At 39.2% G+C, this 26148-nt stretch overlaps 2 protein-coding genes across 4 annotated transcripts in view; both read left to right on the forward strand.

Annotated features, from left to right (window-relative positions):
- The window catches only part of SEL1L (SEL1L adaptor subunit of SYVN1 ubiquitin ligase), a 32858-nt gene extending 23498 nt beyond the window's left edge, over positions 1-9360 (forward strand). The window contains exons 17-21 of the mRNA XM_084207448.1: positions 353-518; positions 1970-2044; positions 3645-3817; positions 4074-4202; positions 5419-9360. Coding sequence (XP_084063574.1) covers positions 353-518; positions 1970-2044; positions 3645-3817; positions 4074-4202; positions 5419-5622 — 747 coding nt within the window. The 3' untranslated portion in view covers positions 5623-9360. The remainder of the gene's footprint in view (positions 1-352; positions 519-1969; positions 2045-3644; positions 3818-4073; positions 4203-5418) is intronic.
- A 7184-nt stretch (positions 9361-16544) lies between these two features.
- STON2 (stonin 2) overlaps positions 16545-26148 on the forward strand; it is a 71006-nt gene continuing 61402 nt past the window's right edge. The window contains exon 1 of one of the 3 annotated variants that reach the window (XM_084208140.1): positions 16545-16609. The gene's annotated coding sequence lies outside the window, so the exon portion shown is untranslated. Of the gene's footprint in view, positions 16614-18402; positions 18423-26148 lie in introns of those variants that run through there. The other 2 variants (XM_084208141.1, XM_084208142.1) reach the window with 2 other exon arrangements.

Consider the following 26148-nt stretch of genomic DNA (forward strand, 5'->3'; position numbering starts at 1 on the left):
CAAAAGAATGTAATGCAAAGCAAGCAACTTATAACTACCAAATTCTTCTTTTATACTTGGATTTAAGTGTAACAAAACTAAGATACTAAATAATTCTGAGTAAGCCTCTGAATCTTAGAAGTTACTGTCTTTACTTGCTAAGAATCTTACAAGTTGCTACGCATCTATCTGCTTAGCAACTTGTATCTTAAAGTAGGCTTGTCTTGAACAGTGGAGTTTGCTTGTCATGTTTTCATGTGAAATACAAATATTTTGAACAGGCATCAGAATGTTAAAATGTTACTTCTTGCAAAACCTAAATTTTTGAAGTTCATGACAACCAGTATCCTCCCCCTTCCTTTTTCCTCTGCAGTTGTTTAAGAATGTCTGTGAACGGGGGCGTTGGTCTGAAAGACTGATGACTGCCTACAACAGCTATAAAGATGGTGATTCAAATTCTGCTGTAGTTCAATATCTTCTTCTGGCAGAACAAGGCTATGAAGTTGCACAAAGCAATGCTGCTTTCATACTTGATCAGAGTAAGAATCTGAATATATACTGAAAAGGGTTTTTCTGGAGGTGGCATGTTAGAACTTTAATGAAGCTCTTGTCCTCTTTTCTGCTCTTCACACTGGAAAGCAATCAGTTTTCATTTTCACTTGTAAGGATGACTTCATAGACTAAAAGTTAAAATACATTTAATTTCTGACTTAGGGATTTTAAAATGGCATAAGCAGAGAGTTTTTAGAATATTGCACAGTGCTAAAAATTCTCTGGATTTCCAAAGCACAATTGTAAAAGCAGGGATTGCATTAGGTTTACTTTTGACCTGTACTATGCATAGAAGTCTGTGTCCTTTGTTCTCTCTCTTGCAATGCAATTTCTCAGCACCTTCTTCTTTGTGTGACTTTACTGATGCTACTTTTGAAGGAGGGGTAAGGAACGGGGCAGCTGATTCTCTTAGATTTGAAAAGAACTTGTCCCATGTGTTTTACTGGAACTAGATGGCTTGAACTTGGATTTATTCGAGTTTCAAGTCGTTGGGAGACAATGGAAGTACAATGGTAAATCTTTCTACGAACTGCAAAACCCAGTATTTTAAACTTTCTCTAAACCAAATCTAGGTCTCCTTGCCAGCTTTATAGCTTAGTATTGAAAGCACCTATTGGTGGCTGATGAGCTAATCTAACATCTTCATTTCCAGTTAATGTTTTTTAAAGGTGTCTGAGTGAATCATCTTTAGATAAGGTACAGTAATGACAGTCTTGGCTGGAAGTGCAAAGAAGCAGCATTTTTCCCTGAGTTAAAACTCTTGATTGTCTTTACTCAGATATATCTGTATCTCAACTGGAGATTGATTTAAAATGACTTTATATGTTTTATACAAAGTCTTTGTGTCAGCTGTGGGACAGTACAGCTGAAACCATAGTTACACTTGAAGTTCAAGTTATAAATCCTTTGAATTGTCTGATAGTTCATGAACCTTCATATTGTGACATGAACAACTTCTGAAGTAGCCGAAGTGCTGCCATGTAAGAGACTGCAGTCTGGCTGGTTAAGGAGTTTAAGCCTTTGTTTTACCTGACTAGTCATGGGTTTCAGATGGCCAAAACTGTAAAAGGTTATACTTCAACCTTGTATTTGTTAAACTCCAAATTATGTGCTCTTAAAACTTGCATTTTCTGTCATTCCTCAAGTGTGCATCAGAATCTCCTACAGCTTGAATGGGAGAGATGCTTAGTAAGCCATAGTTCAGGGTGAAATTATATAGTTTGTTCCTAGCTCTCTTATGTGGGCAGATAAATGGAAAGGCTGCATAAATGAAAGGGGTTTTTATAAGTTTCAGATGCGTTGGATCTTGTTTGTTCTATAACACAGATTGCTTCAAGTTTTTAACATATTTCAGCAGACTGAAGATAAGCAGGGTTTTTTTTGTGGTTGTGTGTGCATATACCATGGTTATATTTAACTGGTTTATTTTCTTCTTTAGAAGAAGCTAGCATAGTAGGAGAAAATGAAACCTATCCTCGAGCTTTGCTTCACTGGAATAGAGCAGCTTCTCAAGGTATGCCTGTACCTCACAATTCCAAGCTGTTTCTTTTTATGTTGAGGAGTACATTAAGTGTAGGTTTGCAGCTGCAGTGTGAGCTGCAGGTTGAGCTCTGGGTGGGAGGTGCCCAAGGCAAGGAGCCATGAACTGCCAGCCTTTTCCATAACAAGGGGCCTGGGGACCTGTGGCCCAGGCAGGTGACAAAGACACAGCAGGAGCCAAAGACCCCAGACTTAAGTATGAACAGACTGTGAGGGTATAAAAGCCCAGAAATTCTTTTGTTTGGGATTCCTCCTCAGAAATATAAGCTCAAGCTGGTTTTTGTGTTACTGTGCCCTTATTAAATTGTTTAAAAGATTCAGGCAACTGAGACACTGCTCTTGGAAACGCAGGATCAAACCAGTAAAGAAAGCTTGTCTGACTGTGTGAGAGTGGCACAAGTAGGCAGTCAAGCACCCATCACCCTTGCAGCCACCCACTGCAAGGGGGGAAGGAGCTTCAGTCCCTGCAGTAACAGTCTGTAGTGGTGGGAGTGTGATGGCCACAGTGCCTCCCAAAGGGTCAGGAAGGTTTCCTTAACGTTTACTAGAGCCATTAATGTCTGACTTCATCTGCTTTGCTATGAAACATGTAAAGAGGGAAAGTTTACCTCCTCCTGTTAGCAGAAGTTATATCCCAGACAGGGTAGTTGGTGTTCTTTAGTCTGTTGTTAGCTATAGTGTCATTACAATATCCTTGCAGGTCTGAGCCTTTCTGTGATTCTAAGACTAAAAGGACTAAAATACAAATGTACTTTGTGTTTCTTTTGCTGTTTCATATGGAATTATAGAGCAGTGTTAAACAACATTGGCAATGTTTACACTGACTTTTCTAAAAGTATATCTGCTTGAAAAAATAAATCCAAAATCCTTCAGAGCAATTTGTTACTTTTCATCATTTATTAAGAAATGCAATTTCCTATTCAAAGTAAGCATTGATGAAGAATGCATCCTTGATGTCCAAACAACACAAATTTCTACTCTGGTGCTTGTTTACCTACCCTAAAATAACCAAAAGTGAACTTAATGATGAAATATCTTGAGATATCTAACTTCCAAAGGGATGCATCTACACTAATATCTGTCTACTAGTTTTTAAGTTTAGAGCAAGGCTACCATCCAAAATCAGACTTCCAAGGCTTTTAGTTTAAAATTAAGAAATTGAGATGATGACACGGATGATGACACTTGAAAATTTTTCAATTTTCCAGTGTTACTGCTTTTTAAAAAAAAGTTGAATCCTTTAAAGGTCATATAGGAAATGAAAAGTTTTTCTGTAATAAGGGACTGATCATGAACATGTTACGGGTTTTCAGCTGATACCACTATATAGCAATAAAAATGTTGGTAGGATTAATAGGAAAAGGTCTTACCTGCAGATAGAAATTGGCTGTGATTTGGTTAGCTTAACCAAATTTTAAAAATAAAAGGTGTTTATGTGAGGGGATGGTGAAAGATAAACAGTTTGTACAAACTGTGAAAAGTAATACTAATGCTCCTACTGCATCTTCATAGGAAGTCAAAAGGGTTTCTTTGCCTAGTTATTTTATCCTTTTTTGTTGTTTTTTGATTTATAGGATATACTGTTGCAAGAATTAAACTTGGAGATTACCATTTTTATGGGTTTGGTACTGATGTTGATTACGAAACTGCATTTATTCACTATCGACTGGCATCAGAACAGCAGCACAGTGCTCAAGCAATGTTTAATCTGGGCTACATGCATGAGAAGGGGTTGGGCATCAAGCAGGTGAGTGAGTTGTACATTGAGAGTCTGCTTCGTTAGAGTACATTTGCTAATGTTCAATTAAGTCCACAACTAGTGGAAGTAGCATGTCTCCCAATACATTCGCCAATAGGCAATGGACAAGTATATTGACTTCACACTTAACTATGTGAAGTAATGATGCATAGACATCAAAGGTGAACTTTTCTTAGGAAAAAAGAACCCTATGGTTAATTTTTCAAGTTCTTCAAAACTGTGCTTTGAATTTTCTTAACTTTAGGATATTCATCTCGCAAAACGATTCTATGACATGGCAGCTGAAGCAAGCCCAGATGCTCAGGTTCCAGTCTTCCTAGCACTTTGCAAGCTTGGAGTGATTTATTCCTTGCAGTACATACGAGAAATCAATGTAAGTAATGCAGAGTTAAAAGAGAAGAGAAAATGTGTTTTCTATTTTTAAAAGTAGCACAATTCGTAATTTTACTCAAGTAGAAGTATTGCTTGAACGTTCTGCAAACTTAGGATACATTTGTTTTCTGCTGTTGCATATTAAGAAAGTCACTGAAGCTTTCATTCCTATTTCCTGGTTGTGCAGCTCTGTTAATCTGAAATGTGCACAGGCAGTGCTCTTCTGTGCTGTTCTTCCCTTGAATAGAATTTCTCAAAACTGTTTGACTGTTCTTATCCATGACCATCTGCTATCAAAATGAAGCAGATTTAACTGATATAATTGCTCAGGGGAAAAAAAATTTATCCCTGATTCTCATGCTATTTTATATTCAGCTGTAACAACCTTGTGTTTGATGTCTGTGGGGGAAAAATGAATTTGTATTAGATAGTTTAGGTATTTTGTAGTGTTTCTACTGGGTGGTGGCCCTGAAACAAAACTTGTCTGGAATTAAAGTGAAGTCTTTCCAATATTTCTGAGTGTTCTGGCATCTTACTGCCTTTTTGGATTTTTATAAATTAAAATGGTATGGAAGTTATTACCACTTAGAGCAAATGCAGTTTCAGACAATTCAGCAAAGTTTGACAAATTATAGTAGTATTGAGGCTGAGGACAGTTAAAATACTTAAGTCAATTGGGCAAATACCCATGTAGCACTCACAGAAGCTGTGAGTATGCAGAATGCAGCTTTTCCTAGTTTTAAGTCTTCTGCTGCAGATTTAAATTGGCAATGACTGTGTAGTACTACCAGATACAGTAGTGAAGCATGGAAGTGTGTGTTGGCTAATCCTTATGCAAGTGGGGTCTTACAAAAAGGCACTTCAGTCAAAATTCCCTGTCCATTACCTGCACGAATCTCAGCATTGTACCACACAAGTGTCCTGAGGCTTAATGCCCTGTCATTCGTGGGAAAGCCACAAAACTCCATAGTGGAACTTCCATCTCTAAAATAGAAAATAGAGTACCTCATTCTATATAGGATGGCTCTTAGTCTCAATGGTGTTTTAGTTCCTGGAAACTGAAAACATCGCTGATGTGATACTATTTTTTCAGAGAGGAAAAGAGTCACTAAGTTTTAAAACTGATACTTGTATGTGAAAAGTGTTACAAGTCAAATTTAGAGTCAAAGTAATTGCCCAGTTGTGTTCTTTGACATGATGTGGACTTTTTTTCTTAGATAAGAGAGGTATTCTCACACATTGATATGGACCAGCTGCTGGGGCCTGAGTGGGACCTCTACCTTATGACTATCATCGCCTTGCTCCTGGGAACAATTATAGCTTACAGACAAAGGCAACACCAAGCAATTCCCAGACCAGCAGGACTGCGGCCAGCTGTGCCTCAACAAGAACCGCCCCCAGAGCATCAACCACCACAATAGCAACAAGAGCCTCAGTGAAAGAACTGGATTTTTCCAAAAGGAACAATTTTCATTGTGAATTAGGACTTTGGATCAACAGTCCCTCCCCCAAAAGAGGCACAAAGAAGTTAAAAAAATGTTTGAAAGCTGCTTAGAATGATGCCTTTTTTCAGGGATAAGAAAATTATTTTGAAACTGATTTGAATGTTATTTCAGTGCCAATGGAATAACACTATGGCTTTTTTCATGGAAACACAAGAGTGCTACTACAAAAATGTTGCCTGCTGTATCTAGTTCCTCTTTATTCAGAGTCCTTTTCATCTCCCAGAGAGACAGAAGGCTAACAGTGGAAGGTTTTTGCCTGCTTGATAGCAGTTCCCCTTTATAAAAGTAATAATAATAAATTTATGGCCAATTTAACTCCAAGAAGCTGACCTGTATTCAAATTCCGAGTAGATTAGGGCTGTTAGGAACTTAATTTCTGATCTGCATCCCAAGTATTCTATAGTCCTTATTTCATTTTTTTGGTATTTCTTACAGTTTGGTCTTTTAGGCTGTCTTGGATGGTTTAACATAGATTATTGATAAACCCTGTAAAACTAAGCCAGCAAACATGCTACTCTCCATTTGTACTTTTTTGGTTTGGGTTCTTTCCTCCATTCCCCTTTGACAGTTCTCAGCAGTCAATATGTAGCCCATGAGGTGGAGTGGGACAGATGGGGTCTGTAAAGCTCATCAGTCGAAAACTGTCCACAGCACCCACATCTCATATACTTCTAAAACTTTTCAGGAGCCTGTGTACTTTGCAGTCCTTCATGACATGAAAACATATTGGTAGAGTTCCTAAATTTAAATTTGTCTTTACTAAGAGGCTGAGTCTAGATAGCAGAAGGCACCAGTATTACTGTACACACTGAAGAAAGGAGAGAGCTAGAAATCTCAGTGAGTTAGCTGACTTCCTTTTGGAGTTAGAAGTTCTGTGCTTGATTTTCAACAATCCTGTTAGTGATTTGCACTGCAAGAAAGAAATGAGTGTATCTCATGCATGCATCTGCTTAATGCAACTATGAAAAAGAGCCACAAAAACGCATGCTCTCTACAAAAGGGCATGGGCTTATGCCAGTGATGCTGCTCCAAAACTACAGGGGTGCTCTGGCTGTCAGCAACCTCTGGCATAGAGGAAAGTCACAGTAATGTCTCTAGCTGTGCCATCTTGAGGACCCTTTGTAACAAGAAAATCCAAAGAGAAAGAAGACTAGTGGCTTCTTGGTGCCACCAGGTCAGTGTGAAGGCCTTTTAATGAGTGTAAAGACTGTGACCTGTGGACTGATGATTTAAGACTGCAAGAGGAATCTTCACTTTGTGACTATTTTCGTTGAACTATAATTTCTGGGGCTGGGGATGGGAAGCAGTGGCAGAATAGTCTAGGAGCATGAAATGCATAAGTGTCTGTTCTTATTTTCCAGTGGTAGTGAAATATTGGTTTCTGTACTAGCATTAAACCCTCTGAATATACTATCATAAAGCTGAATGAATACAAATGAGGAGGCTTTAGCTGCTTTCTGACAGAAGGTGTTGTGTTTAAAGGGTTAAGGGCTTCTTTTCATGCAAATGTTTTTCTGGTGTATTGGCAACAACATATCAATACACTCTATTTAGAATTGAGAGTTTGGTATGGCTTCATGCTTGGTACATGTTCAAGGAGATCATTGCACAGTAGGCCTCTAGTTTGGGATAGAAGATAAGCAATCCATTCTTTTGTAAATGGAAATGTCACGGATGACTAGTATTAAAGGTACTAGTATTATAGGTAGAACTTCTCAGTACTTCACAATGCCTATGCTGGTCAAATGAAGACAAATCTTTAATTTTAGTGTGGAGGGTTGCAGCATGTGGTAGAGGAATGCCTTGTTCAGTCTCAATCATCATTAGCAAATGAAACAGTATTGAACTTAACTGTAGTGTCTTATATGTACAGCATTCCCCAGCTGCATTTCCAGGATATCTGTGACTTCTGAACACTCCCTCTGTCATATTTTGCCAATGTCACTTAACTCATTTTAGCTTGGCATGAGTAAATTAAAGATTATATGGAAAATGTTTTTCAGTTAAATACCATTCATTCATTGGTATTGGTCTCTTAGGCAATTTAACAATTTTGTTACTGCATTATTAAAATGTTTTGGTTGTTGGTCTATTAGAACTAAATTCTAAAAGCTCTCTTTTACTTGCATGAGAATCTCTCATCACTGCTGCTATGTGACAGTCTTATAGATGACTTTCAGTGAATCTGATGCATTTTTACATCCAAGAAATCAGCAGAAGAAAACAATTGAAGATCAGCAAGTTACTTCATTTTAAAAAAATGCTTTTTGAAGAAGCAATAAGGAAGTATTTCTCCTGCTTTTTTCCCTTCCACCAAATTACTACCACTAACTTTTCAGATGACATTCATTTGAATGTGGTGGTAGAAGAAAAAGGTACTTACCATAAATAATGGCAAGTTAACTCAGGGATTAAAGATATGAATAAGTTTTCTAAATCAGTTATTTACACCATGACTTAAGTTTTAGTGACAATCCCTTACTACCCTGTTCTCAAACTTGCATTTTGAGGAAAGTATATTTAACTCTTACTAGCAATATGTTCCTTGTTGTGCACTCAGTTAATCAAGCATCTTTTTCCTAAAGAAGCTGAGTTGCTCAGTTTACTGCAGTGAAGTACTTTTCCCTTTTGGTAGCACATAGGTTATCTTATAGTTTATATGCAGGAGTATTTTAGAAGGCAAACTTGATTTAAGAGAAACCTTTCTGGGTGTGTTCAGCATGGTTTGAATGAAAAGTTGTATTCTTTGTGTGTAGTAACATAGGCCAGAGCCTGCCTATTTGACCTTCATAGTCACATGCTCTTCTTTCCCTGCACAGAAAATGGAACTACAGAGCAGTAAGTGTTATTGGTGGGATTTTTGTATGTAGGAAAACTGTGGGAAAATATGAAGAAATGCATTATTCTGCATCTCAAATTATTAATCAAAGACATTAGCTGTTCTTGCTAATTAAAAGAAACACTGAACTGTTGAGAAAACAGGATTTTAGTTCATCACTGGTGAAACTTGTCCCAGAGCTGTCTGTTGAAATAATTTTCTTGCGTTATATTGTCCATGATGGGACAGTGTAATAGAAGGTAAGGCCTTGGATACAAATGTTCTCGTGAGACTCTTGCGAGATAGTTTTACTCACTTTTTAGTTATCTTCCATAAGTCAGCTACTCTTCCTAAAAAAAAAAAAGAAAAAAAAAATCAAATGTTTTAATTTGGGGGAAGAACATTAGGATATGGCTTGTGAAAGGACTTTTTAAGACTATGCATTATCTAATTTCCACCTATTATATGCTAGTTTTGGCCTATAAAAGGGGATTACACTCACCTTTGCAAGTTGCTTTCCTTTTAGATAGGCAACAATGAACTGAAATTCTATTTTTTTGTTTCAAAGAATATTAAACTGAAAAGATTTAGTTTGATTTGAACTACTGCAAATGCATATGGCAAATAGGGACTATTGGGGGGAACCCTTTGTTTTTATCAGCTACAGTTCTTTAAAGGGTCTTGTAGGAGTTTTGTAAATTTATTTTGTATTTAAAATCAGTATAAAGGCTGGTCAAATGTAATATAATTGTGTAAACAAATTCTGTTAATAGAAAGATGTACAGATTCATTTTGTACTGTATCTTTAATCTTGTGAAATAAAGATACCACCTGTGTGGTTACCCTCAGTGTTCACAGTGGTTATGATGACAGAAGATGTGAATTGCTAGTCATATGCACTGGTATGTGCCACTGTTCAGTGCATCCCTTCCTATAAGGATTCTCATAATTTCACTTTGATTCCTTAGGACGGGCAAAGAGAGGAGTGGATCATTATGCATTTTGTCTTTGTGTGCCTGTATGTGTGAGACAGTGTATAAAGCATTGTGCCTTGGCTGGTAGACACAGAACTGCTGTGTGATTCAAGAGTAGTGACCAGTAACTCCAGAATCACAACTGCATTTTCAACACTGATACAGGGATAATTCAGTCAGTTGGAACAGATACTGGGGGAGGGATTACTCCAAGGTGACAGATTTGTTTGCTTTGCAGGCTGTTTCTGACCCATTCATTCCTTTTGGCTCCACCTGCTGAGACCAAGTCCTCCCTTATTATTGGCCTTTCCAGTGTGTGTGTTCACTGGGGAGAAGGAAAGTAAGGACAGTGGGGGAGCAGTAATGCCTAGGAAAGGTATCAATAATCCTGACCATCAGACCAAATCACATCATTTTCTGAAGTATTTGAAGGCTTTCCATGTCTGCTCCTGCCAACAGCACTTGTTGCAGGTAAAAGCAGAACTGCAGGTATTAAAACCAGCTTGAGTTCGAATAACATCAAGCTTAGTGAGGTCATCCCTCACCTTCCAAAAAAGTCCATTGTTTGAGATGTGATTGCTGACACACTCAGTTGAGGTGCGGTCAAGAAGATATTTTATTTGTAGTCTGTAGTCAATGTGGAGCTGTGTTCTGTGGAGGGAACTGAGTACCAGGTAAATGTATGACGTGGTGTGGGGGATTTCTGTAGCTTGTCTTTAAAAGCTCCAGGATAACATTCATTGGAAACTAGTCTGTTTGGTTTGGGTTGGGTTTTTATATTGCTGTATTTTCTACATTTTAGTCTTGAGACTAAAACCAATTAAAATATTATTAGAGAGTATAATTTCTAAACCTACAAGACCTGTTTCATTTGAATGTGTTATTTGGTATAGTAACAAAATGTTCTTCCTCTTCTCTGAACTATGATAATATTAATGGAATCATGACTTTGAGTCCCTTTTTTTATAAAGAATATACGAGGAAAAAAGTCACTCTAGCCTACTTACTGTCAAAAATCTAGAGACAACTGTAATCTATTTCTTCTAAAGCCAAGAATGAGGGAGAACAGTGTACCATATATCCAGATAATGAAAACTGTAACATATAGTCTTAAATTTTATTTTCAGAAAAAAAAGTGAAGATGGAGTACCATTGTAGTTGCCCTTCAGGTAGTAAGAAACATAGATGTCATTTAGCTTCCACAGAGATGTGTTGCTCACATTTTTATTTCTTTGATATCCAACTTTTTGAGCTTTCCATATCACATGTTACAATTCCAGATTTTTGAAAACAACTCTGAATAATATCAGGTTTTTGTGTTGCAGAATACTGAAATTATAGCTCTTCAATTCTGCTGTTAATAATTTTCTGTATTTCTTTATTTTTATATGCTTGTTTTTCTTCATTCTTCCTCCTAACCATAGTCTGGTATGTATAAAATTAGTTGTTCTATTTCCCATCTGTTATGTGGCTCCATTTCTGTACAGGATTCATACCAACATTTTTATTGCTTCTAATTAACTACTTTTGCTGGGGGGGAAATGTTGTACCTGGGGTATGTGTTTGTAGCCACAAGGGGGTGTTACACAATAATGGCAACTTGGACTTGTTAAATACTTGAGGTCTCAGAAAGATTGGGAATGGAGTACCTTCCACACTTTGAGTCACTGTCATATCTCGGGAGGATGTATGTGTGTATATACACAGAGATGTAAAAAGTCCTTGGTTGTAGGAGCTTTGGAAACTTAGCAAAATTAAATAATTCATTACTCTTATTTCTCTAATTTGTGGAGCAAAAGTTCAAAATTAAAAATCACTAGCTTTTGGTAAGACCTGGTTAAAAATTACCTTCCCATGAAGGTAATTCCATACCTTCCCAACATTTTTAGTATGAAAATGTGCCAAATTGTTTTCCAACATTGTTTGGAATATTATGTGCATAGCTTCCTTGAGAGCGGTCTCTTTGCAAAGTTAAATCCAAATTTTCTTAAAGTACAAAATCTTTCCCACTAAAATAAGTGAAAATGTTTAGCAACAGGGGAGGAAGACATTTTTAAAAATCATTTTTCACTGACATCGTCTGGTGCAATATTTGAGCTATTCAAATAGCTTGAAAACTAATTAAAAATATGTTATGTTATTTGTTTCTGAGCAATCTTACCTTAATGTTTGTTAGGCTCCAGACTTTGCTATATACTGAAATTCTGTTAATTAATGGCATTTTAGGTGCCTCTAAATATTTTATTATTATTGTTATCACTACTACTATTTGGAAAATTTCCCAGATCTAGTCAAGAGCAATTTTAAAGGAAAAGTCAATTTGCATTGCTGATATTAAAAAGAGATATGTGAAAAAGTCAAACACACTTCCTAGACTTTAAAGTCATTGTAATAGCTGATGTTAAAATTACTGAAGAAATATGTGGAATGTTCCACTTTAAGGGTTATAAATTTGTATTGTAAAAAAGGTACTTTTTGAACAATAATTCAGCTTTGAATTCAAAGGCTGAAGGCCTGACTGTCTACATGTTGGTGAGTTTTCCAGTGTTGTTGTTACCTTCATTACTGGGGCAGTGAGATCAGGAGTTAATTCTCTTCAGGTTGTATTTAGTTTCATCTCTGGTTTTCACCCCATTGATTATAGGACTGGACAGTGCATTAGGAAGAATAGCCACACCAAAATATGTATACATTTTCTTGTGGAATCTAGTGTTCAGCTGTAAATGGATAACTAAAGGTTTCATAATTTTTACAAATACTTCTGTGTTTGACTTGGTTGTTGAAATCTGGGAATCATTGCACAGAAGGGAGGTGACTCTAGTAAGAGAATTCAGACCCAATGAGATAAATGTGATCTCACTGCACGCAGCTGTGTTGGCTTTTCCTGCCTCTTTGCTAAACTAACAACTTACTGAGTTCCCTACTAGGAGTCTGATTTTTTGGAAGGCAAAGGGTACAAGTAGGTAGGAACTTCTCAAAATGGGACAAGAAAGAAGGATTTCTTCATTGATGTAATCTCTTAACTAACAAACTGAACATTGTATATCAACTCTTTGCCTACTTTATCTTGCATATTCAGTGAATAGCTCCATAGAGACAATACTTCAGTTTTTTTGCACATGTAATTGCAAAAAATTGGCCTAATTACTATGTTTGGGCTTACAAGTGCCAAAGAGTTCACTCTTCACTACATTTGTCATTCTTAGTTCAGTTCCAAAAGGTAGGTTGATACAAAATACTTCTAAATATTTCTGGTGATACTAGTTCAGCATCATAAAACTCTCATGTTTAGAGTAAACAGTTTGCAAATAATCCTTAGGCTGAAAACTGAAAAACTCTATGGTAAATACTACTAAAATTAATAGAAAAGTAAACTAAAAATAAATCTCCTTTAGGATTTCAGATCTAGTGTCTTATTAATTCCATTTGGCACTGTGAAAGGTGCTAGAACAATGTTCTCTGACATTTAAAAATACTATTCCTTATTTAAACACAGCAAATAAAATATTAATTTCCACTGTCTCCTTGGGATTTCTAAATGCCAAATCATGAAGACTTTCTTGCAGCTACAGAAAAGAAAGCTTTCAAATTACATCAAAATAGTATGTTTGATGAGCCTTTAGCTCTCTCTATGCTTATATTAAGCATTTGATGCTTCCAAATTTCTCCACTTGCCATTACACTCCTGGCATTGCTATTCTACAAACTCTTCAGTTCAGGTTGCAGGCAGAATAAGCTCTGTAGATAATAGTAATTTGGTTTGCTGCTAGATGGCAAAACAAGGGTGTCCGGTCATTGAGAAATGCCAGAAAAAATGCCAGAGAAAATATAGTCTGTGAAGGGGAGGTAAAGGTGATGGCCTGCCATGCTGGAAATAGTGCATTTGTCCCAACAATATTTGTTTTAAACTAATCTTGCCACTACTGAGATGTGCAGTTGAACAAATCTCTCCTGAAGGATGTGATCTTCCAGGCTGGGCTGTGGCAGCTGGAGCAGAGACCCTGCAGGTAAGGGAGCTGAGCAAACAATCTTTTGGCCCCACACATTTCTTTTCTTTTGCTGCTCTGTGTGTCAATATCAGCTCACTGGCTGAGAAGCAGCACTCCTGTGAGACTACTCTGTGATACAGTATAAGGAAATATGAAGTACAGACTCAATTGTGGAATCAGGTCCAGATAGGTAAAGAAAATCTCAAAGTGCTTCTGTACACTTCTGAATGGAGCCTCTGTTGGCACACCACTAAGGGTTGAGTCACACTGCCTCATTTAATATGATGAAATATATTGAATTCTGTTAACTGACAAATTTAATTAAATTTGCAGTAAAGCTTGCATGAGAATCATGGTTTTGTATTGAAATAAAATAGCATCATTTTCCAGGATATAATGAATTATTAATATCTTTATAATGAAATATTAACATTAAAAACTCAAGTTAGCTGTCAAGGTGAAAGAACAAAAAGTCAGGTGATGTGTATATTCAAAATAAATTAGAATTGGATCATTCTAGCCTTTAGTTACTCAGTACATGTGTTTATAGTTATGATTTCACATGCTCTAACCCTGTAGGGTCATATCAAAAGTACATTTTCAACATCGGTCAAAATATCAAGAATAGAATGCTGTATTTTTATGGTTAATATGGTTAATATTGTCATATTCTAGAAAATGGAAGAATATAATCTTTGTTCTTCAAACCCAAACTATTTGAAGTAGGCAAATCAGACTCTCTGGAGTAGGTTTAATTTTGTTTTTAATTTTTTTTTCTTTCCCCTATGTCTTTACTTTGGTGGGGATAAATGCTCAAGTATATTCTAACTTCTCTTTCAATTGCAGGAACAGCAATGTTCAACGGTAAATTGAATATACTTATTTAAATAGAATAACTTTGGGTTTGACGGTCTGATGTAATAGAATATTTCTGTAAAATAAAAAGGAAATAAAAGGAAATAAGGACCTGTAATTAAGTTCAACTGCCAGACCACTGCAGTGCTGACCAAAAGTGTTTCCTGTGGTTTTGATTTTGAGAAGGCTCAAGAAAATATAAGAACACATATCAGATATGTTACCTGCTACTCCTTCCATTCCAAGTCTTACTAGTAAAAGAACTTTAGAAATATAAGGCAAAAATTTCTTGCAAACAGAAATTTATTCCAAACAGAATAATAGTACTAAACAGAGTTGTGTGATGCTGTGGTAATGATGTCATAATTTGGATGGAATAAATAGTGTAAGAGAATCAAATGCTGATTGATGACATTTCATGCTTTGTGCTTTAGCAATGAGAGATACAGCAACCACTGCAACTGTTGGACTGTTTGGACAGTATTTGTAGCTGTTCAAGTACTGTTGTGAAAAGTTACTCTGTAATAGCTTTTACTTTTATTCAGGAAACAAAGAGGGAAAGGCAAAAGAAGAACTGGGGTTCAGAACTTGACCAAAGCCAGGGGAGGATTGATGGCCTTCAAGTCTCTTTCTAGCCAGGATTTTCACAGTACACCAGAGGTCAATAATGTAATTCTGGATCCTAGATTTATTAAAGATGGAGAAGATAAAGGGAAACAATTGGAAAACTAATCTGTAGTTGTTCGGCTCATAAAACAATCCTGAGAAGAAACAAAGACACCAGTTGTACCTGAGTAGAACTATCCACGTCCTTGATGAATTTACCCTGTACACATGTAAATGAGTCTGACAGCCAGCCTAAACCCATTTGGGCACATTATTCAACTAAACATCTTTCAGGTGACTGGCTTTGTCTGGGCAATCAACATCTTCTACTGCTGCATAAGACAGAATCAGCCGGTCCTGTTGGGGAATGTGCGAGCTGTGTGTCATTTTCTCCCAGCCGCCTCTAGCTGGCACTCGTGTCGGTGCTTTGGGACACGCCATGTCCCCCGCTTGTGCCACGGGGGCTTTGGGCTTCGGTTCGAGCGCTCTCTGTAGCGTGTGTCCCCACACTGCTCTGCGCCAGGACCCCCTTTGAAAGCCCCTTCGAAAGAATCAGGTGAACCAGAATGCTAGGCTGCTTGGTGTAACATCATCGGGTGCATTTGAGATTTTCCCAGTGGTTCTGCACTTTTTAAAACTCTTAGTTCACCCCGAGAAGACTAAAACTGCGATTTTATTTTTTTTACAGTCAGTCCTCATTCCTAATTAAGGTTGTTATCATGTTTATTGCAAATGGTCAATAACATTTTTCAGCTTGCAAGGTTCAATTTTCTAGGAAGCTCTTCGGGGACTCGCTACTCCCTCAGCTCTCCAGAGTCATTCTGTGAACCTGCTAATGGCTGTCAATGTACACATCTGCGCTCACGTTTGGGCTAATGATGACATGTTCATTTTGCATAAGCTTTCTTTCAGCTGGGGTCTCGGAATGGTACTGGGGTTAGAAGTTAATTTCTCCATAAAGATTTTTTTCATATGCAAATTGCTCTCTGAACTGTTTAAAAGCAGAAATAAGATTAATATTGCTATACAATTTATGGTATTAGGTTCGTAATACTCTTACAGTTTAACAGTTTAAACACAATTTGTTTAATAGACATTGTATTAATTTTCTTATACCCGCCTAATCCATAATCTGCGAAATTCATCAGGGTCCAACAAAAGAAGTGAGGTGCCTGTTAATTGGTGTTAAAACTGTGTACGCGAACTCACCAGGTACAAATGAATAGCGTTGTATTTAAGCATGCCCGTTGAAAAACCCCGCGCAGAAAGATATTTTGTTTGCATTATCGATTTTTATTTGCACATTGCTATTTATTCTTGCCCGTGGGTGAGCAGAAACGGCCAAGTCCGTTACCTTTGAATCGTACTTAGAAGCGGGCCCTAAGAAACTTGGAAGGGATCAATGCCGGGCGTGCGGGACGAGGCGGCCGCTCCGCCGCCACCTGTGCGCGGTGCCGGCGCTGCGGGGCGGCCGGGGGCAGGGGAGCCGGGGCCGGGGCCGGGGCGGCTCCGCGCGGGGCGGGGCGGGGCGGACAGGGGCGGGCCGGGCCCGGCCAATGCGGCGCTGCCGCCGCCGGGGAGCGCCCAATGGGGGCGGGCCGGGCCGGGGGCGATCGCGCCGGGAGCGCGGCGGCAGCGCCCGCGGAGCAGCGCGGCCGGCGGTAGGTGCGCGGGGCCGGGCAGCCGCGGCCCGCGGAGAGGAGGGGGCGCCCCGTGCTCTGCATTCGGAGCCTCGGGGAAGGGGGGCCGCGGCTCGGGGCTGGCGGGCAGCGCGGGCGGAGCACTTGAGAAACTGGAGCCGAGGAGCCCTAAAGCGAAGGCAGGTGGCCCTGCTGGCGGAGCTGGGGCCGCCGCCTGCCCCTCGGTGCCTGCGGAGCGGGGACGCCCGTGCTTCCCGTCTGCTCTCTGGCCCTTTCCCCGGCCGGGGTCGCGGCACCGCTCCCGGCTGCGACCCTCTGTGCCGAGCCCGGAGCCGTGTCCCTCGGTGCCGGGCTCCCTCAGGGCCGCTCTCCTGGGAGGGTGCTGGTGCCGGGCTCCCTCGGGGCCGCTCTCCGCGGACGGTGCTGGTGCCGGGCTCCCCTCAGGGCCGCTCTCCGCGGAGGGTGCTGGTGCCGGGCTCCCTCAGGGCCGCTCTCCGCGGAGGGTGCTGGTGCCGGGCTCCCTCAGAGCCGCTCTCCGCGGAGGGTGCTGGTGCCGGGCTCCCTCAGAGCCGCTCTCCGCGGACGGTGCTGGTGCCGGGCAGCCCGGCTCCGCTGGGGGTGTGCGGCTGTGCGGCTGCGAGCGGCTCGGTGCTCTTCGGCCGCGGAAGGGTTAAGGCTCATTAGCAGCAGCGCGGGGAAGCTGCTCGTACCCACCTACCCCTCAGCTGCTCTGTGTAATTACTCATGGCTTGGATTTTTTTTCTTGCTTGGGTCCGCTGAATTGTGCTGCTTTTGAAAAGCTTTTCTGTGGTTCAGATATTGCAAGGCAAACAAAAATCTCTCGCTCATCTTTCTGTTGTCGCTTTTGAGTGCGCTATGTAAATTGTAGGTTTGAAATGCTCAAATTACGTATTTCCATGCAAAGTGGATTTTTGTGTTGATATACGATCAGACAGCCTTCTCTCTGCCCATTTGTTTAGTTCATGTGTTAAGTATTCTTTCTGCATCTCCACTTTTCTCTATTGATTTTTGTTAATTGTTTAGTGGATTAATCTGTTGTAATTACCCTCAACTTTTCTGATTTTTTCTTTCCCATGGCTTAATCTGAGACTACAGGTTTCCAGAGACACAAAAGTTTTAAAAATGCTTGACTAGATCAGGTGATGCTTTGCAGCTCGTGTGTTCTCATACTTTAGTTGCGCCTTTTGCTGGGAAATACCCTTAGGATAATATTGCAGTATTGGCTTGAGGGCACTTTTAGTATTGTCAAGGCATAAATTTGGCAAACATTGACATTTCTTTACTTGTGAATCAGATATGAATCATTCTTGTCTCTTGTTAAATGTGTGTTTTGCAAATTACTAGTCTGGGCAAGTAAATTTCAAACTACAGGTTGCTTGGAAAATGATTGCATTTGCTAATTCTGGCATGTGACTCTGTTTTTGTTTTTTCTTTTCTCTGCCAAGGGGATGGAAACATACCTTGCATTACACAGACAAGTAAGATCTGGACTTTGCCTTAATATTGTCCAGATAAACAGGTTTGTTTTAATAAAGTTTGTGTTATCACCAAAAAGCTTAAAGAGCAGTTTCCCACATCTCTGTGAGATATATTAAATTGGACTATGCAACACATTGGACTTTCCTAAATACTTCATTTCTTAATGGCAAGGTTATCTCCTCTCCAAGAATTTTCAGATTTGATTGATTATAATTTAAAGCAGCGTTCACTATGAATTACTTTGTTATGTCATGCTTTTTTTCAGGCAAATCTTTGACCTTTTCTGTAAATTTATGGCTTTTCATCTTATTCCTGTGATGCTTTAAAGTACAAAGTGAGTAGCAGTAACTCCCTAGCAGATCTAACATACGGGTTTCCTTATATGTAGGAATACAGCTGGCAACTTTAGTTATCTCTGCTTTTTTATAGTTTTGGCTTTTAAATTATTTTTAAAATATCAATGTCATCAGGACCATAAAACTTTCCAGTAAGAGAAAAGGGTCAGATATTTTTTTCTCTCGCATGATGCAGTGTATCTCAGTTCTGACTAGTTGTACACTCTTATGATTTGTGTTCTCCATTATCATTAAGAACAGAACAGCATCCCTTGGTCTTTAACTGCAGAACTTTCCTTGAGTTCCTTGTATCCCTCACTACATCAGTGGCACAATTAATACTCTGTGTGGTTGATTTAGATTGCAGTCCAAGGGATGCAAGGTAAAAAGGTAACAGCTACATCTCATAGTGGCCAGCTCCCCATGTCGAGTCCTTGTTTGTGCTGCCTTGCCACCTATCTTGTGAAGAACTAGCAGCTGGTGCAGTTCCCTGGTTGGGAAACCCAGACTGTGTGTGGGTTAAAACCATATTGTGAGTGGGTTAAATACACCATGTTTATAGAGTCCGTAATTTTCAGCTATCTCAAGTCTGGCATCAGCAAGTGAAGATGAGAAGTGGTATCTAAGTGTGTTACAAACCTTGCAAGATGTTTTGCTCTGCAAGGCTTCTGTTCCCCCTAAAGCAGTGACTTTTCCAGTCAGTGAAGCAGTTTCCAAGGTGGCATCAGCTGTAAGGTCATGGCTTGTGGACTCTCCTGCTCTGACACTTGGCCCCTGGTAGTCCCCTTTCTTCATGCAGCTTTTAACCCAGGTACTGCACTGAGGCTTTGTGCAGTAAGCTAACAGAATCAGTTTTGAATTGTTGAAGCCCTGTTAAGGGCTGTCTTTGCAACACCATCAGCTTCCTCTTTCGAAGCTGGAAAACCAAAAAGGTGTGAGGAACTAAGCTGCAGAACTCTAAGGATTCATGTGGTGGTGGCAGTCTTCTAACATAATCTTTGCCATCTAAAAGTTTTGCTTATCTAAGACAATCACCTAAACTCACTCCACAGGTCAGCTAGGAAAGGACAACCTTCAAAAGGCAATTCTTGGCCAGTTTATCTGAACTACTGGTTGCATGACAAAAAAAAAAAAAAAACCAACAAAAAAAAAAAAAAAAAAAAACCAAAAAACAACAAACTATTCAACTGCAAAACCAAATTATTTTCTTCTCAGATGTCTTAGTACATTTCTTTGGAGTCCATCATGACAGATGTTTTCTTACAGGATTGTGAATTCTGCTAATGGATGTAATAATTTCACAAGTGGTTAACCTCAAGGAAGGAATGCCTGTCATTGTATGTGTCGGGTATGAGCATGTGTTGTCTTCAAGACTATAGCTGTAATTATGACCACAAGAATTGGAGTCCTAGAAAATTAGAAGCCTTACAACTAGCTTGTACATCTGGAAACTTCAGGGATTAAATCTTTGCTCCTTGTAGGTGGTAAAAGGTTTACCAGGACCTTAAACAGGGCCAGAAATCCATCTACAGGTGTCTATGTGGGTAAGACTGCTTCCCAGGAAGAGATTATGTACCCCCTATTGACTTCTGCCATCAATTTTCACTGTCTTCTAAATGTTCAAATAGGGTGAATGGTGTGGAATGTCCTATTTTTTTCAAAACTGAAAAAGGAGTAAAATTTCAGAAATTGTGATTGAAGAAATTTAAGACGCAGTCCTGTGACAATACCAGGGAACACGCAGTGGTGTTCCAGATTTCTCTTCTTTTCTGAAAAAACTGTAGATGAAAATACATGAGCACATTATTTAGAGCAGGAATGCACTTTTAAAATGAATGTCCTGATCATCTGCATTTCTGTATCTAAAAAAAGATGCACATAAACTGATACTGTTTGGGATAAAGCTGAGCAGAAGGAAGAGCTCATTTAATGTACTCCAAGTGCTAATGCGAATTCAGTCTACAGGATCATTTTGGAGATAATTGTAAGGAAAAACCACAAAAAAGGTAGTGTGAAAGTTGTGCCCTTAATGCTAAATATTTCACACTACCAGTCAGTTCCTACTGGTAAGTGTTTATGCTGTTTACTGGTGTAAACTTAAGATATAGTCTCTTGACCAACTTGACAACTCATTTTTAAATTTAGCATCATCATTATTATATATTGACAAAAAAAAAAAAACAAGAACAGGAATAAACATTGTAGAACAATGCTGAAAGAGTTAATAGCAGACATCAGTGCTAGAACAATGTGTCCCTTAGATAAACACAGAAAAAAACAAACAGTGCTTTTTAAATAGGAAGTAATCTTAAAAGAAGTAGTTTACTGGAATGTATAGCCTTCCTATACATTAGTTCTATAGAGCTACAGTTTCTGAAGGGAAACCATAAAATTATAGAGCTTTTGCTTTCATCAATCTTGAAAATTCTTCAATAGGTGCTTTTTTGACAGGAAGTATTTCCCATAATACTGAAAATACTTTTCAGCAGTGATATATTAAGATTTGTCAGTCACCTGCAGTGAAATGTCTAGAAATGTGTGGAAGACTTCCTTGAAGTTTACACCTTTAGGTGTGAAAGACATGGAAGTCTAAGTTAGTTACCATACTCTTCTTGGAGGGGGATTCACCTCATTTGAGAATAGATCAGGCAAAGGACCCTCTAGAGATATTTGTGCTCCTTCTACTGACTATAAGCAGAGCATCAGGTGGCTATCTCAGATGTCTGACTGGGTGTCTGGAGTTAAAGGAGGTGTCATTCATCTTGTTTTATTAAGGTAACTGAACTAAATGTCTCATCACAACTCCTTCAGCTTGAAACAGAGGGCAGAACTGACCAGTGTGCTTCGGGATCCTACAGAGGTGCTCTAGTAGTTAAAACCTATGCTGATGTTCAAAGAGCAGACAGTGTGCTCCAGAGCTGTGATTCAAAGTGGAGCTCCTGGTCCAAGGGCCAGCAGACCTGCCCAGTGAGCTCGAGAGAAAGGATGTCTTTTTGCTGAGCTGTTTCTTAATTCATTGTGCTCGTTTAGGCCAAGTTTTAGTTGGCACTTATAGACATGAATATTTATAGAAACCAGTTCTCTCTGTGGGCTCTTGGGTTTGCCAGCTGTGAAATGAAATGAAAGAACTATCTTCAATTTACTTTTGAAATAGGGGGTGGCTATACGATACAATAATTTTGCTATCTGAATCAGGGGCCTCTGGTGAACAGAAGGTACTATTTTGCAGAACTTCATGGTGGTTTTGTGGTTATGTGGATGATGGAAATGCATGAAAAAAACATCTACTAAGCATTTTTGAAGAGAAAAGTATTACTAGCTGCAAAGCTGAAATTAGAGCTGGTCAAGCTCTGCAGCACAAGGCCTGTTTATTTTCTAACAGAGCAGTTTCAATTGAATAGCTGTAAGGAAGAATTTGGCCTATGAAGTTTAATGATTAGTTACTGTTTAGTTGCCAGCTGCTCCTAATGACAGAAACTTGCCAACAGAAATGCTCCTTTCTCTCTGATCCTTGCTAGGTTGTTTCAAGTTGACCACGGTTCAAGTATTTACCTGGCTAAAGCTTATATTCTACATATAAAAATTATACATGGTGGAAACATCAGGTGCATACTCCCAAATTTATTTTAAATTATCCAGTACGTGAGTTTAGCATGAGGAATGAGATCTCAGTTGATAGATGCATGAATTACTCTGGGGCCATTCACAGCCAGAATATCAAGTGTCACTGAAGGGGATAAAACTGAGGTAGAATAGACTTGGCAGATCTGGGCTTTCCTCTCCTAAATAACACACCTCTGACCTCTGCAATTGAATTGTCCAGTCTCTCTGAATGGAGACAGCTATATTAGTTTACCACACTGCATGCAGGCTCAGAGCTTGACACCAGCATTCAACTTTTTTTTTCCCAGAAAAGTTTGCAGATTCTCCCTGTATCCAGTTCAGGCTATTGATGTGAATGTGCATGGAGCTGACAGTTAAAAGATGATCTCATGGAAGCCATGCAATAACGTTGGTATTAATTATTTGATGTCTTCTAGCATGAGGTGCAGCCAGTCCTCCTTCCTGCACTTGGTATCAGACTTGCATTGTCTCCCTGTTGCAGCTTCCTCAGCAAAATACTGAGTGTAATAAAAGATGAGTGCCTTGCTGCCTCCATATGCAAGAGGGACCTGCATCACTCACCCCATGTACCTCTGCATCACTTAAAAGATCTCACCTAGATAGATGGTCCTGTGTCTTGGATTTCTCTTTTGGAATGCACAAGGTTGCCTGCTGTGTCACAGGCACTATCATCAGGGTGCTACCATAGAGTACCACTTATTAGTGTGTGTTAGTAAAAACAAAACAGCCCAAAACCTAAAAAAAACCAAAACCAAACAACAAAAAGTGAAGGATTTTCTCATACCCTCTGTTCTACACGATGCTCACATGATATACACTGTGCATTCTTATGTTTTGACAACTAAACAAATACAATTAGGCACAAATGCAGTAGACAGTACCACTGCAAACAAACTCTTTTTGTACTGTGTATGAACTTGACTTGTCAGGAACTTTGTTACTACTTCAGATATATTTTTGGTAATATATAAAATACTGGGTACCTTTAAATTCAATCTTTGCACAAGTTTTTTTTTTTTTTTCCTAGGGCTGTTTTTTCATTCTCTTGAAACAGGAGTAGCCATGCTAAAGGAATAGAACCATCATGTCTAATGAGCCTATATTTAGGCTGTCTGAAATAGAGAGTGACAACAAACATGATGTTTGTGGGTTGCCCTGAAGGACTGCAGTGTCCTGGCATCACATTAAGTTGCATTTGACTCTTCAGACATTGGAAATGAGGAAAGACCGGTTGGGTCATCAAAAGAATTTTCTGCTAGGGCAAGCCTGTTCCCTGTTCTATCTCCTCCAGAGTATTGGATTTTGTGGTTTTAAATAATCAAGCAGGGTTTCCTTAAACTGGGAGACAACTTCACATTTTAATGTTGCCTTTATCTATAACAATCAAGAAGGATCTCCTTTATAACAAAAATCCCCTTTTAAACTCTTCATTGGAAGGGTGCTGCTGATACAGATTAGAAGTTATAAAAGATGTCACATAGAAATACAATTATAAATAAATTATGTATATGTAAATAGTTGTTAGCTACATGGATATACAGAGGAGGCTTGAACAGAAGATGACTTTCTCGCTCAGTGTTCTTAATCACCCTTTTGAGCCAACATTCAGCACAAGAAAACTTCTTTGCTTTCATTCAGGGCTGCATCACTTCCTCAATAGTCCTTGTCTTCCTGATGCTTTCACAGTTGGATTCTGTGTTTTTCTCTCACTCTGAATCTGTTCTCCCATTCTGTGCATACTCACAGCTCAGACAGATCAATGCCCATCCTCTCTGTAGGCATACAGCCTCCAGTGAAGCATCTCTCTACAGAATTCAGTTCCTCCCTTGTCTTGAATGTGGCTAGTGTTTGAGGGCTTGACTTTTGCTTTCTTGGAATTTTTTTTTGTTTGGGGTTTCTTTTTTTCCTCTTCCCCCAGCTGTCTTAGTCAAAATGAGAGTTTAACTGATACTGGTTGATGGCAAATAATTGTACCCACCATCTTCACTGAAGGTGTTTTTACCCATCTTCTAGCATTTAACTTATTTGTAATCAGAATATAAACCCCTGATTTCATTTGTGCAGGTGAAGCACTGCACAATGGAATTACCATCCTTACTGATGGAAGCAGGATCAGTTCTTGAGTTGTAAAGTGAATACTTGAAATGCAGTAATTTGTTGCAATGCATGTAAGCAGTGCTGGAAAGTTAATATCTCACAACAGAATGGTGTTTCGTACAAGCCAGGTTGTTTGTTTTCTGAAAGAGGGTTTATCATCAGCATTATATTCCAGTAAACTTATGATAGCTTACTCCCTTCCCTGTTTCTTTTGTCATTAGTCCCAGTACAGAAGAAAGACAAGTAGATAGGATTTTATGATCTGTGTTCACTTCCTGATGACTGTCTTCAGTGATGTCAGCTGTTAAGTCACGGTTGGTTCTACAATGATTAACTGTAGAGCATTGTGGTTTTTTTTGTTAGTGAAATAACTTAAAAAACACTTTTGTAATCATCACAACAGCAAATAAAGTACAGGAGCTTTTGGAGGGTTTGGTAAATGGAATACATCTGGCTAGCTTGTCTGTGCAGAATTTAAATAAGAACATATGAAAGCATCAATATCAGATGTGCAAACCAGGTCACTCAGTGGGAATTTTCTTTTGAAACACATATTCCTTGTATTATTCACTTTTTGAGGTTTGAAAGAAGAAATCAATTCTTAAACACAGTTCCCTCCACATTCTGTGGATTGGAGCATCAATTTTATAGCATTGTGTTGTGCAATAGTTGTGACCACTCCAAATTCACCATCTTGAAGCAAAGAAGAATCTGTGACACACGTAATGGGCAGGTGTTCAGTCTGGGATCTGGGTACTGCTTTGGGCTTCTGCCCTGTGGAGGCCTTGAGAAAATAAGAAAGAGTAGTAAGGACCCTGAACGCACCCTCTCCTAAGGGGCTGTTAGCAACCTCTCCTCCGTTACTGCACTTACATTTCCTGTTGTCTACCATGATTGCCAACAGAATTTTGCTGAACAAAGTAAAACCAGAACTATTCTAGTATTTGGGAAGAAAAATCTTAAATTTGTGGTTTTTTCTTCTGTTTTTTCTCCTGTTTGTAAAATACTGTTGGGGGGAGGGGGGTGGCAGGGGGGAGTGCCAGATTTTAGAGATGCAAATGTTCTGCTAAACAAATTGACACCTTGCCTCTTCCCTGTGATCTTGTCCCAGTCGAGTGTTATTGCACTGTTGCTCTATACAGTAAGAGAAGCATTTGTTTGATTGTTGCCTCAGATTCTAGTTTGAGTTGAAAGGTTGGCAGTTTGGGAAGTTGTCCTTCAAGTTCCCATGCAATTGCACTTTGAATGAATCATGTACCCAGAGTGAGCTATATTGAAAGTCCTGAGATGCAGAACTTCTTTTCCTTTTTTTCTTTTCCTGATGTGACTGGTGATGTGAACCATCACTGTCAAACATTTTGCCTCACATCCTCCCTTGGTTTTTGTCTGCTGGTAAAAATTACTAAAAATTCCTATTTTGTTTTGCACTGCTGGTCTTCTACAGTGTAGTTCTACATTTCTCATGCTTTTAGGAGTACAAGTAATAGAGGAGGTTGTACAATTTATCTCCAGCATCAGTCTTTGAATCTCTCTCATTATGAGGCATCCACAACCCATGAAGTATTTCTGAGGCATGGCCTTGGGAGGAGAGACATTATTGCCTTCTGAACTCCTAAACATGCTGGTGTTGCCTACAGGAGAGCATTTTAGGTGTCTTTTCTCTCTCTCTGTGAAAAACAGAGGAACTTCTGTGGCAGATAAATTTTTGGTGCAGAGAAAACAGCAGCTGTCAACCTTCCAGATATTAGCCTTGACACAAATATTCCTGGGGGAGATGCCTGTGGCTTTCTTACCAATGCATCCTGTACAGACTCTCCTCTCTAATTGTCACTGAATTGTGAGCTTCCAGGAAAGCTGGGATGTGTGTTTGTGGCATATGCTTTTATGTGTGCTGGTTGTGCTGGAGAAAAAAAGATCATTCCAGGTCACCTCAGCTTTAACACTGCTTCTGCCATGGACTTGCAGGGTGGATTTAGGCAGATCACTTTGTATCTGTTGGAATAA

The sequence above is a fragment of the Fringilla coelebs genome (genome assembly GCF_963513975.1).
Source record: "Fringilla coelebs genome assembly, chromosome: 6".
NCBI lineage: Eukaryota > Metazoa > Chordata > Aves > Passeriformes > Fringillidae > Fringilla > Fringilla coelebs.